General features: G+C 53.8%; 1 protein-coding gene across 1 annotated transcript in view; it reads right to left on the bottom strand.

The window, feature by feature from the left end:
- VPS16 (VPS16 core subunit of CORVET and HOPS complexes) overlaps positions 1-13,268 on the bottom strand; it is a 926,204-nt gene that overhangs the window by 148,390 nt on the left and 764,546 nt on the right. Inside the window, 1 exon segment of the mRNA XM_030208841.1 lies at positions 12,437-12,533. Coding sequence (XP_030064701.1) covers positions 12,437-12,533 — 97 coding nt within the window.

Here is a 13,268-nt window from a genome sequence, read left to right as displayed (position 1 = left end):
GCACTAATCGCACTAAGGTGATTCCTTACTGAGTTGGTCTTGAGGCCAGACTCTGATAAGTGCAGAAGGTATTCAAGCAGGTTCTGTGCAGGACAAGAACGAGGTTCTAGGGCCTTGCTCTCACACCAAACGACAAACCTCCTCCACTTGAAAAAGTAACTCTTTTTAGTGGAATCCTTTCTAGAGGCAAGCAAGACGTGGGAGACTCCCTCAGACAGACCCAACGAAGCAAAGTCTACGCCCTCAACATCCAGGCCGTGAGAGCCAGAGACTGAAGGTTGGGGTGCAGAAGCGCTCCGTCGTTCTGCGAAATGAGAGTCGGAAAACACTCCAATCTCCACGGTTCTTCGGAGGACAACTCCAGAAGCAGAGGGAACCAGATCTGATGGGGCCAAAAAGGCGCTATCAGGATCATGGTGCTGTGGGTCTTGCTTGAGCTTCAGTAAGGTCTTCCCCACCAAAGGTATGGGAGGATAAGCATACAGGAGGCCGGTCCCCCAATGGAGGAGAAAGGCATCCGACGCCAGTCTGCCGTGTGCCTGTAGTCTGGAACTAAACAGAGGCAGCTTGTGGTTGGTCTGAGAGGCGAAAAGGTCCACCAAGGAAGTGCCCCACTCTCGGAAGATCTTGCGTACCACTCTGGAATGGAGCGACTACTCGTGCGGTTGCATGACTCTGCTCAGTCTGTCGGCCAGACTGTTGTTTACACCTGCCAGGTATGTGGCTTGAAGAAGCATGCCGAACTGGCAGGCCCAACGCCACATCCCGACGGCTTCCTGACACAGGGGGCGAGATTCGGTGCCCCCCTGCTTGTTGATGTAATACATTGCAACCTGATTGTCTGTCCGAATTTGGATAATTTGATAGGACAGCCGATCTCTGAAGGCCTTCAGTGCGTTCCAGACCGCTCGGAGCTCCAGGAGGTTGATCTGAAGATCCTGTTCCTGGAGGGACCACAGTCCCTGGGTGTGAAGCCCATCGACATGAGCTCCCCACCCCAGGAGAGATGCATCCATCGTCAGCACTTTCGTGGGCTGCGGAATTTGGAATGGACGTCCCAGGGTCAAATTGGTCCGAAGTGTCCACCAGTGCAGCGAATTGCGACAACTGAGGGACAGGCGGATGACATCTTCTAGATTCCTAGTGGCTTGAAACCACTGGGAAGCTAGGGTCCATTGAGCAGATCTCATGTGAAGACGAGACATGGGAGTCACATGAACAGTAGAGGCCATATGACCTAGGAGTCTCAACATCTGCCGAGCTGTGACCTGCTGAGACGCTCTGGTCTGGGAAGCGAGGGACAGGAGGTTGTGGGCCCTCGCTTCGGGAAGAAAGGCCTGAGCCGTCTGTGAATTCAGTAGAGCTCCTATGAATTCCAGAGATTGGACTGGCTGGAGATGGGACTTTGGGTAATTTATCACAAACCCCAGCAGGTCCAGGAGGTGAATAGTGCACTGCATGGACCGGAGAGCCCCTGCCTCCGAGGTGTTCTTGACCAGCCAATTGTCGAGATATGGGAACACGTGCACTCCCAGCTTGCGTAGATATGCCGCGACCACCATGAGGCACTTCGTGAACACCCGTGGGGCCGAGGCGAGCCCAAAGGGCAGCACACAATACTGAAAATGCCGTGTCCCCAGGCGGAATCTGAGATACTGTCTGTGAGCTGGCAGTATCGGGATGTGAGTATAAGCGTCCTTTAAATCCAGGGAGCATAGCCAATCGTCTTTCTGAATCATGGGGAGAAGGGTGCTGAACTTCTCTTTGACCAGGTATTTGTTCAGGCCTCTCAGGTCTAGGATGGGGCGCATCCCCCCTGTTTTCTTTTCCACGAGGAAGTACCTGGAATAGAATCCCAGCCCTTCTTGCCCGGATGGCACGGGCTCGACCGCATTGGCGCTGAGAAGGGCGGAGAGTTCCTCTGCAAGTACCTGCTTGTGATGGGAGCTGAAGGACTGAGCTCCCAGTGGGCAATTTGGTGGAGTGGAGGCCAAATTCAGGGCGTATCCGCACCGCACTATTTGGAGAACCCACTGGTCGGAGGTTACCAGAGGCCACCTTTGGTGAAAAGCTTTCAACCTCCCCCCGACCGGCAGGCCGTCCGGTACGGACACTTTGATAGCGGCTATGTTCCCATGGATCCAGTCAAAAGCCCGTCCCCGGCTTTTGCTGTGGAGGCGCAGGGGGCTGCTTAGGTGCACGCTGTTGATGGGAAAGAGCGCGCTGGGACTGTCCCTGTGCCTGAGGAGGCCTTCGGGCCGGTTGGGTGTACCTACGCTTGCTGTAGGCGTAGGGAGCAGCCTGCCGGGCCCGGGAAAAATGTCCACCTGTAGAGGTGGATGCTGAAGGCGCCCGGTGGGAGAGCTTGTCGAGGGCGGTTTCCCGCTGGTGTAGTTGGTCCACCAACTGCTCGACCTTCTCGCCGAAAATGTTTTCCCCCCGGCAAGGGACATCCGCCAGTCGTTGCTGGGTGCGGTTGTCCAGGTTCAGCCATGAGAGTCTGCGCATCACTATACCTTGGGCCGCAGCTCGAGATGTCACATCACAGGTGTCATATATACCCCTGGACAGAAACTTTCTACACGCCTTCAGCTGCCTGACCACCTCCTGAAAAGGCCTGGACTGCTCCGGAGGAAGCTTATCGACCAGGTCCGCCAGTTGCTTCACATTGTTCCGCATGTGGATGCTCGTGTACAGCTGGTACGACTGGATGCGGGTCACGAGCATGAAAGATTGGTAGGCCTTCCTCCCAAACGAGTCCAGAGTGCGAGACTCCCGCCCCGGGGGCGCCGAAGCGGTATCCCTCGAACTCTGTGCCCTCTTGAGAGCAGAGTCCACGACCGCCGAGTCATGAGGCAATTGGGGCCGCATTAACTCTGGGTCCGAGTGGATTCTGTATTGGGACTCCGCTTTCTTGGGAATGGTGGGGTTAGATAATGGCTTCTGCCAGTTCCGAAGCAGTGTCTCCTTGAGGAAATTGTGCAACGGTACCGTGGAAGACTCTCTAGGTGGTGATGGATAGTCGAAGACCTCGAGCATCTCAGCCCTCGGCTCATCCACAGAGACCACGGGGAAGGGAATGCATATAGACATATCCCTGACAAAGGAGGCAAAAGAGAGGCTCTCAGGGGGCGAGAGCTTCCTCTCCGGTGAAGGAGTGGGGTCGGAGGGAAGACCCTCAGACTCCTCTGAGGAGAAATATCTGGGGTCCTCCTCTTCCCCCCACGAGGCCTCTTCCTCGGTATCGGACATGAGCTCTTGCAGCTCAGACCTGAACCGGGCCCGTCTCGACTGCGAGAAACTACGTCCTCGATGGTGGCATCGAGCGGTGGACTCCCGCGCCGGCGGGGATGAAGCTCCCTCCATCGACGTCGACGGGGATTCCACCTGCGTGGCGGTCGACACCGGTACCGCTAGCGGCGTCGGTGTCGGAGGCCTCGGCATCGGGCTGGAGCACGCCGGCGCCTCCATCAACGGCGCCGGCAAGGCCTGGCGCATCAGCCCTTCCAGAATCCCTGGAAGGATGGCTCGGAGGCACTCGTCAAGGCCCGCTGTCGGGAAAGGCAGGGGGGCCGGAGTGGGTGCCGGTGCTGGAAGCTGCTCGGGTCCAGGAGACGGTACCGAAGCACCCATGGACTGACGCAGTGACACCTCTTCGACCGAGGGGGAACGCTCCTCTCGGCACTGCCGTTTCCTCGGTGTCGATGCATCTCTGGAGGCGCCGGAACTAGCAGTCCTATGAGTCGTGGGCAACCGATACCGATGTTTCTTTGCTTTCTTTCGGTGCCCATCATCGACGCTCGGTGGCAGAGATGAAGAGGAGGTAGAACCCCCCGGCCTCGAGGGATCGGGTCTGACAGTGTTCGGTCCCGATGGCCCTGGGTAGAGGGAGTGGCCGGGGCCGACTGCCCGTGCGGCCACTCACCCCCGCCGTCGGTCCGGTGGGCCAACGGTACCTGTGCTCCTGGGGTCGATGCCATCGTCGGTGTCGATTTCGTCGACATCGGTACCGGTACTGAAGACCCGGCCGTCGACACCGATGCCGTCGACGTTCACGTCGAAGGGCCGGCGCAAGTTCCAAAAAGTTGGTCCCGACGAACTTGCCTCGCCACCTGTGTCCGCTTTCGCAATCCGAGACACAAGGTGTACGTCTTGGTATTATGCTCCGGGCCAAGGCACTGGAGGCACCAAGCGTGAGTATCGGTTTGCGAGATGTGCCGGCCGCACCGACCACACTTTTTGAATCCACTCGGGACCTTCGAAGACATCGACGGAAAAATCGCGTCGGCGAAGTCAAAGTCGTCGATGGTGGCGGTGAAAAGCACACCCGAAAAAGAAACGACCGAGCGGCCACAAGGCCACAACGAAGCGCCCCCGCGCTAAGACGACGAGGGGACAAAGAAAACTTTTTTTTTTTGGAAATAAAGAAAAGAAAAGAAGCGCGAACGCGCACAAAAGAGAAAATTCGCGGCTAGGCCGCGATCCGGTTTCCGGGGCTGACCAAGAGAGAGACGGTAACACGTCTCTCCTCAGCGCGGAATCGAAAAAAACTGAGCGGGAACGGTCGCGCACGGGCGCGAAGACGGCCGCGCATGTGCGGGGGTTGTGCCCTGCATGCGGGACCACCCGCGAAGTTTTTGTTCCGGTTGGTGGGGGCTGCCTTGGACGTCAACCCAGTCGTGAGAACAAGCAGCCTGCTTGTCCTCGGAGAAAATACATCACGTACAGAAAGGCACAGGCTAGGGGAATTATATGGGCACCGGGCTATAGCCACCTGCAGGTAATTTAGAATAGGAACTGTAATCAGAACCCCTCACCTTCACCATTACTTAGGGGCTCAAGGCTGTGGTAGGCACACACCTGTGGCCACCTTGAAAATAGTTTGCAGGATAGAATTTAGAAATGTTGTCGTAGTTGCCTGGTGATTGCTGCAACTGCGCCTCAGCTGCTGCTGGGCTTCTTAGCCATTCTGAAATCTCTCTGCTTGGCCTTTGCATCGCCTTAGGCCCTGGTTTGTTGGTGCTTCCTGCACTTCTGTTTAGTTTGGGTTCTTGCTTGTGATTCTTGTTTGTTTTTAGTTAGTTGGTGGGTAGTTAGATTAGGTTATTGTTTGTTTGCTAGTTTTGTCTCTGGGTTTTAGTTTTGTGTTTAGTCTTTGTCTGTTTGTGTCCTAGTGGCTGTTCTGCAGCTTCCAGTCCTGTCTTCTCTCTGTCAGTTTTTGTTCCCTGTTTTAGTGGCCGCTTGCAGCTTTCAGTCCTGTCCTTTAGCTTATCCTTTCCTTGCTGCCCCTCAGTCCCTGTTCAGCCTAGTTGGTATCCTGTTCCTGCCCTGTCCTATAAGTCCTGCCGGCCGCCTGCAGCCATGGGGTCAACTCCTGGTGAAAGGTGGCCTTGTGCAGGTGAAGCCTAACTGTTTGTCAGAGTTCTGCCCTGTCTCTGGTGTGGGGTGGTTTTGCCTGCCGCTGCCGCTCCTCGGCAGTGGCCCAAGGGCTCACAAACCCAGTTTCCTGCTTGGAAAACGTGACAGCTTCCCCCCTCCCCACCCCCAACAACCTTCAGAATGGGTGGGCACTTCATAAAAGGGGACTGGGGTTCACCACATAAAGAAGGATGGAACCTACTGGGGAGCGGTACAGCAGCTCCAACAGCTGGACCACAGTATCGAGGGCCTACAGAGTGACCTGAAAGCACACAGTGCAGCTCTGATTCAGCAACAAGTGGCGTCTCCACCCCGGGTGCCATTAGCCCTCGCTATAGCACTGGATTCAGATCATAAGGCCAGAGGGAGATCATTCCAAGGTTTGGGAGCAAGAAAGAAAAATGCAGTGTGGCGAGTAGCCTCATAGTGAGCTTGCTTTGGGGATGAGCGAACCAAACGGTGTAAATCAATAGAACGAAGAGAATGGGAAGGGGTATAAGGGATAATAAGAGAGGAAAGAAGCTGGAGAGCTGGCGTGAAGAGTTTTGTGAGTGACCTGAAAGCACACAGTGCAGCTCTGATTCAGCAACAAGTGGCGTCTCCGTCCACCAATGCACAGCAACCACCGGCAAACCTGTTGAAAATAGAGGTAAGATTTGAATGCAGAGAACATAGAGAGAATGGGGAGCCCTTGACCATGAGGGATGCACACATCCATTCTCAGGGCCTCTTCCCCTCCCGCACCCCACAGGCAGCCACAACTGAGTGTGCCCAATAGAGAACAAGAAATCTGTACAATGAATTGGGTAGAAACAATCATGGCTCTCTGAGTCCAGTGTATTACAGTCCACTGCTGTCTCTTGCAATCCTCTTGACCAGCTGTCCTGAAAGATGCAAGAAGTGTTTGTTTAGCACCTCCTCTGGCTGGATGACCTCTGCTGAGGAGGTGCCCCCCCCCCTTCTGCATCTTCAGCTTCTTCTTCAGTGCCACCATCAGCAAAGGCTGTGGGTGGTGGAGGGAGAGCCTCTGCTGCGGGTGGTGGAGGGAGAGCCGGCACTGCTGCTGGGTCCTGTGGTTCCACCCCATCATCCTATGTGGTGTCTTGTGCAGGCCCACTGGTTTGCTGCTCTGTGTGCTGGGGCTGGTGGCCACTAGGGCCAGCTTCTTCCTCGACTGGCTGTCGTCACCTGCATAGCAAAAGGGGAGGAAGTGTGTTGGTCAAAATAACCCAACTTTGTTTTTCAGCATTCATATACATGAAAGGGAAGAGATGGCTGAGAGGTATGAGCTTACCTTGAACTTGTGGTATAATGGCACCAAAGCAACCACCAACCGGCAAGGGTAATTTCAGCGACCCTGAAATTGAACTGCTGGTTCAGGAAATGCAGAGGAGACACATGCATCTCTTTGCTCCCACGGGCCAGAGGCTGGCTGCTACAATGACGCAGAGAGAAAGGGAGGCAGTAAGGGACCGGCTCAACCGATCTTCCACTGTGGCAGGGATGTGGAAGACTGCAAACGGATGTGGCGGAGATGTCAGGAGGAAGGCTGGTGCCAACCCCCCAGCAGATGGCACCGCTAACTTGACCCCCATCGAGCGCATCATTCATGGGCTGTTGCCCCAGGAGGGGATCCATGGCATTGGGTCTCTTGATATATCAGCACAGCCTGAGGGCTCAGGTAGGTTCACCAATAGGAAGCTGGGGTATCTGTTGTGCTGTACTACACTCTGTTTTACACAAGTGGGGGACAGTGTTGTGCTCCTCAGTAGGGAAAGGGGGGAGAACACCACATGCAATGCAAATCACTATTCATTACAGACTATGACACAGGGAGTAGCAGGGGGAGGGGGAGAGTGGAGGGGGGATAGTTTCCAGCAATGTGTGTGTAGTTTACCACTGTTTCACAGCTTTGGGGGCCTTCCCCATCACCTAACTCTGCATATCTCCTTCTCACACCTCTGTGCTGTAGCCACTGTGTCCTCTGCACTCCTTCCAAAGTTCTATGTCTACCCACCTGCCTGTGTGGCTCTTTTGCACATCAGTCTCTGTTGTACACTGCACTCCTTGTCTCCAGCTCTGTACCATGTATAGTGACATCTGTGGCTTGCCTGCCAATCCCATTCCTCATCATCTCTTTGCTGGGTCCTTGCCTGTGGGGCTATGGATATGAATGCTGAAAAACAAAAGCGGGTTATTTTGACCAACACACTTCCTCCCCTTTTGCTATGCAGGTGACGACAGCCAGTCGAGGAAGAAGCTGGCCCTAGTGGCCACCAGCCCCAGCACACAGAGCAGCAAACCAGTGGGCCTGTACAAGACACCACACAGGATGATGGGGTGGAATCACAGGACCCAGCAGCAGCGCCGGCTCTCCCTCCACCACCCGTAGCCTTTGCTGATGGTGGCACTGAAGAAGAAGCTGAAGATGCAGAAGGGGGAGCACTTCCTCAGCAGAGGTGATCCAGCCAGAGGAGGCAGCTACTGAGCCTCGCCACACAATTGCTGGGTCAGAATGTGCAGATGGAAGACTACCGGCGCCAGAAATTGGAGCTGCAACGGGAAGTGCTTCAGGCCCAATGGGATGTGGTAGAGGCCCAATGTGAAGTGATACAGCAGCTCCAATGGCTGGAGCACAGCATCGAGGGCCTACGCCGTGATCTGAGAGCACCTAATACAGCAACAACTGGCGTCGACTTCCACCACTGCACAGCAACCAACTGCTAAGAAGAGGAGCTTGAGATCCTCAGCCTCCCCAGCCACTGGTCCAGCAGCCACCACACCAGCTCCCCTTCTGGGCCCCATGCCCAGGTTGCAGGGCAAGCCACAGAGCGCAAGTTGGCCGGACTTCCACAGGGCAGCCGAGGGAGCAGGCTGCCTTGTGGACACACAGGAGGAGAATGGGAGCTCATCAGAGGACTCTCAAAAGAGTTCCCCTGCAGCACCAGCTGCAAAGGAACACGGTGGGAGGGGTAGGAGGGGACGGGGCCAGGGGAGGGGGAGTGGAAAGTTATGGGACATGCTGGGGGGGGGGGGGGGGTGAGGGTTGAAGGGAGGGGAATATGCACAGAGCAGGTAATGGTGGTGGGAGGTGGGGTGGTGTTGGTGTGTAAATTCACAGTGATAGAAATAAATGTCAACTTACTCTCACACAAAACTTGCCTCGATCAGTCTTTGCCTGGCTCTGACCCCCAGCTGGTGTGCACTCTGCTCTGCTGTGGAGGAGGCTCCTCATCCTGTTCCTCTGGGGCCTGCTGCGCTGGTGGCTGTGGCTCTTCTGGGAGGACCTGTCCTCTGCGCATTGCCAAATTATGTAGCATGCAGCAGGCCAGGAATACCTTTGCCACCTTTTGGCGGCCGTACAGGAGCTCCCTCCCAGAACGGTCCAGACATCGTAACCTGTTCTTAAGTTGTCCAAAGGTGCGCTCGATGATGCCACAGGTGGTCCGATGTCTACTGTTGTGGTTCTCCTCTGACCCTGTTTGTGGGTTCACTATGGGGGTCATGAGCCAACTCCGCTGTGGGTAGCATTTGTCACCTTTGGGGAGAAGCAGGATGAGACAGATGAGTGTGTATTGTTTGGAGCAGGTACCTTGTGGAGTAGAGGGGGGGGGGGGGGGGAAGATAGTGGGTTGTGGAGTGAGTTGGAGGGAGACAGTGCTGAGGGCTGCCTGTTGGAGGAGGTATAGTTTGGGCAGATTCATGCTGCACTTACCTAGGAGCCATCTGCCAGTGATCTCCCCTCGCTCAAAGCTGCAGAAGATTCCTGAGTGCTGGAATATATAGGCATCATAGGTGTAACCTGGGTATCGGGCACACACGTGGAACCTGGACGTCACACACAACTTGCATACTGAGTGAGTGAAACGCTTTCCTGTTCCTAAAAGTGGCCTCTCGTGCCGGGGGGGGGGGGGGGGGGGTTCTGAGTGCGATATGTGTGCAGTCAATGGCACCTATGACCGAGGAGAAGCGAGCTACGGCGTAGAAGTCAGCCATGTTGTTCTGCAGGGCCTGGGGGGTGGTGGGGAAGGTGATGTACTCAGAGGTGTGGGTAAGGAAGGCAATCAAGGAACTGGGTAAGGCAGTTAGAAAGGGAAGCCTGGGTGAGACCCTTGTTCACAGACAGGACAGCCTGGAAACTCCCAGTGGTCAGAAAAGAGAGAGAAGCAGTGATCTTTAGGTGCACACGGATGGGGTTGTTCCTACGGGTCCTGGGCTGCAGGAGGGGTTTGAGCTGCTCACAAAGGTACTGAATGGCAGCCCTATCAAACCGGTACCTAGTGAGACACTGCAAGTCAGTGAGGGCTAGGAAACTGCTAAGGGGCTGAAAACTCTGGGGCGTGAGTACCTCCTGCGATGCCTTCCCTCTTCCTCCAACATGTAAGCCACCTGTGCATTTAGTGCCTCCATTTCCCCACACTACAGGTGCAATGCAGTGCCACCAGTGCTCACCTCTCTCTACCAACTTGGTGAAACACAGCAGCAACAAACAGAAGCTGCCACTCACTCTCCCATCACGGACAAACACCCACTACAAACTCTCCTGCCACACCCTCTAGCCACTTACTCTCCAAGCAGCAAACGACAGTCTTCACAAACATGCTGCAGCAGTACACAGGCCAAGGACAGACAGACACTACAAACAGGTAAGGGAAAGAATTATGAATTTGGGGACAGTGAATGGAGAGGGATAGGGACAGGGGATGGGGGAGATAGAGGAAGGAGTAGTGGTGTCTGGGTTTGGAGGCTAGAAGGGAAAGCTGAAAAGTTAAAACACAAATGAGGCAGGTGAGGGTGAAAACGTTCTGACTATGGCACACAGACAAAGCTAACAGGTACTGAACAACTCTCAGCTTTCTCTCCCAACAAAGCTCTCGCCACTCTCCAACTGCACAAAATCGCTAATGGTACTGAACAACTCTCAGCTTTCTCTCCCAACAATGCTCTCGCCACTCTCCAACTGCACAAAATCGCTAATGGGTCTAAAGACGACTTCCCCCTTATTCTGGTCGCTTTTATTTCAGGTCTAACTAAGGACGTCCATGTTCCGACACAAGGCAAACTATTTCTCAAGCCGTTATACGCTGGGGGTGCCCATCACGCATCGCCGCCCATTACACACCCCCTGTGGGGACGACCATAGATGGGCATCCTCGCGCTGAGGATGCCCTTACGGTCCGGTTTTGATTACTGGATTTGGGCGACCTTCTTTCACGGGGACGCCCATGTGCCTTTTGTGTCGCTTTCCAGGATTAAGCAATCAGGTAAGAGCAAAAAGGAGGAGATGGCTAAAGATAGAGAATGAACCACAGTGATGTAAACATGCAAGTAGGCAGCAAGACAATGCTAGGAAGGAGACCACATAAGTGCTTTTCAATGGACGTCCTTAGTTAGACCTGAAATAAAAGCGGATTGCGGATGCGGGACAGACGCGAGGCACTGCTCCGCCGCTTCGTTGATTTTTTTTAAAGGCTGGGTCATCACGGTGCCGGGTGGCAGGAGAAGAGGGTCATCGGCATGGAGCTGGTAGGCAGGTGGGGACTGTGTCAGGGAGAGGGGCTCAGATGGGTATGGGTGGCTGGAGGGAGGGGGAGCAGGGAAACGAGGATAGTCGCTGGATGTGGGTGGAGGGCCGGGGGGACGGGGGGTTGCTGGACATGGGTGGATGGCAGGGGAGGGCAGGGGGGACAGGAGGGTCGCTGAACATGGGTGGATGGCAGGGGGGACAGGGGGCAGTTGCTGGACATGGGTGGATGGCAGGGGAGACAGGAGGGTTGCTGGACATGGGTGGATGGCAGGGGGGGCTGCTGGACATGGGTGGATGGCAGGGGGGACAGGAGGGTCGCTGGACATGGGTGGATGGCGGGGGGGTCGCTGGACATGGGTGGATGGCAGGGGAGGGCAGGGGGACAGGAGGGTCGCTGGACATGGGTGGATGGCAGGGGGGATGGGGGGCGGTTGCTGGACGGGTGGATGGAAGGGGTGGTCGCTGAACATGGGTGGATGGCAGGGGGGACGGGGGGGCAGTTGCTGGACATGGGTGGATGGCAGGGGGGACAGGAGGGTCACTGGACATGGGTGGATGACAGGGGGGGCTGCTGGACATGGGTGGATGGCAGGGGAGGGCAGGGGGGACAGGAGGGTCGCTGGACATGGGTGGATGGCAGGGGGGATGGGGGGTCACTGGACATGGGTGGATGGAGGGCAGGGGAGAGGAGGGCTGCTAGACATGGGTGGATGGAGGAGAGGGAAGGGAGAGAGAAGAAATGCTGGATATGGATGGAGGCGAGGAAAGAGTGAGGAAGGAGATGAGATGAGGGAAAAGGAAGAGAGGAGAAAAACTGCACATGGGTGTAGAAAATAGGCAGAAGCTGAATCCACTGGACAGTCATGTCTGCGGAGGACACAGCTTTTACTTACGGATTTAGGGCAAGAAATGAAGAAGAAAGGAGGAAAGTAAAGAAATAAATGGCAAGGAAGCCCTGGAAACTGAGTTAAGAGGACAGATAGCAACAGAATCAGATACTGAGCCAGCATGATCAGAAAAACAAAGTCACCAGACAACAAAGGTAGGAAAAATCATTTTATTTTCATTTTAGTGTCTGGAATATGTCCAATTTGAGAATTTACATCTGCTGTCTTATTTTGCACTGGGTATACTGGAGCTGTAACAGCTTACAGAAATTATTTATAATGAAAAAAAATCACGTTATTTTTTTCTCCTATACTAGTATATTTTCAATGATGGCTGGTATAAGGGGTGTGGCAAATGTGGGTGTGGCTATAATAGGGGTGGAGTCATATGTGGTGACTCCGCCCACAATGAGTACCGGCATCTTTTTTTTCTACAAAAAAAGCACTGTTCAAAAGGAAAACATGTTATACATGTCTGTCTGTCCCCAATCTAATGAGAAAGTGGACAGAAACAGGTTACCCCAACAAAGGGAATACAGGAATACAGCAAGACGTTACAATAAAGACTAGGTTGCATTGGAGAATTAATAAAGTGCTTTCCTACCAGGTAGCCAATAGGTGACTTTTTACTTCTGGAAAACTTTTCCATTTCCTCCCAGTCCTCTCTCTCTGCCAAAGCAGAAATCTTCAGCCACCAGTACCTGCAAATAAGATAAATAATTCACAATCCCTTGATGAGGTTGCAAAAACTTTCCAAGATAGTGACATTTTCAGGGCAATTTTTTTTAAACAGGTCCACTGCACTTATGTGTCTTTATAAAATACAGCACAACACCTGCTGAAATGTGCTGGTGGGGAAGGGGGTAATTTATAAGAGGCCTTTTATGCACAAACACTTTTATAAAATTGTCCTCTTTCTGTCCAACTGCAATATAGGAAACAAAGACTTTATGAGGCTCATTTTTGAAACAGAAAAACAAAGCAGCAGATGAATGTTTTTCTTGCAAAACGTCCAAATCAACACTTTCAAAACATATTTTAAAGATGTTTTTCTGTACAGTTCATCCAAATCACAATGGGGTGTATTGGGGATGGGATTTGGGCATTCCCACAACTTGGACGTTTTTCTGCCAAAATGGAACAAAGCAAAAACATCCAGGGCTATAAGTTGAACATTTTGGTCTGGACCTGTTTCAATAACGACTAAGTCACAAAAAGATGCCCTAAATGACCAGATGACTACTGGAGGGATTAAGGCATGACCCCTCCTACTCCCCCAGTGGCCACTGACCCCCGCACCCACAAAAGATGTGAAAGAAATCATACAAAAAACAAAAAGGTGGGAAAATAAGCCAGGCTATCCAAAGAATGGAACCAAATAATCTTTCCTAAAAAACCAAAGTTTTAATAATCTTCAAACAAAATAATAATATAAC

This window comes from Microcaecilia unicolor, chromosome 7 (assembly GCF_901765095.1).
Source record: "Microcaecilia unicolor chromosome 7, aMicUni1.1, whole genome shotgun sequence".
In the NCBI taxonomy this organism is placed as follows: domain Eukaryota; kingdom Metazoa; phylum Chordata; class Amphibia; order Gymnophiona; family Siphonopidae; genus Microcaecilia; species Microcaecilia unicolor.
The sequence above is the reverse complement of the archived record's forward strand: the minus strand, read 5'-3'. Positions and strand labels throughout refer to the sequence as shown.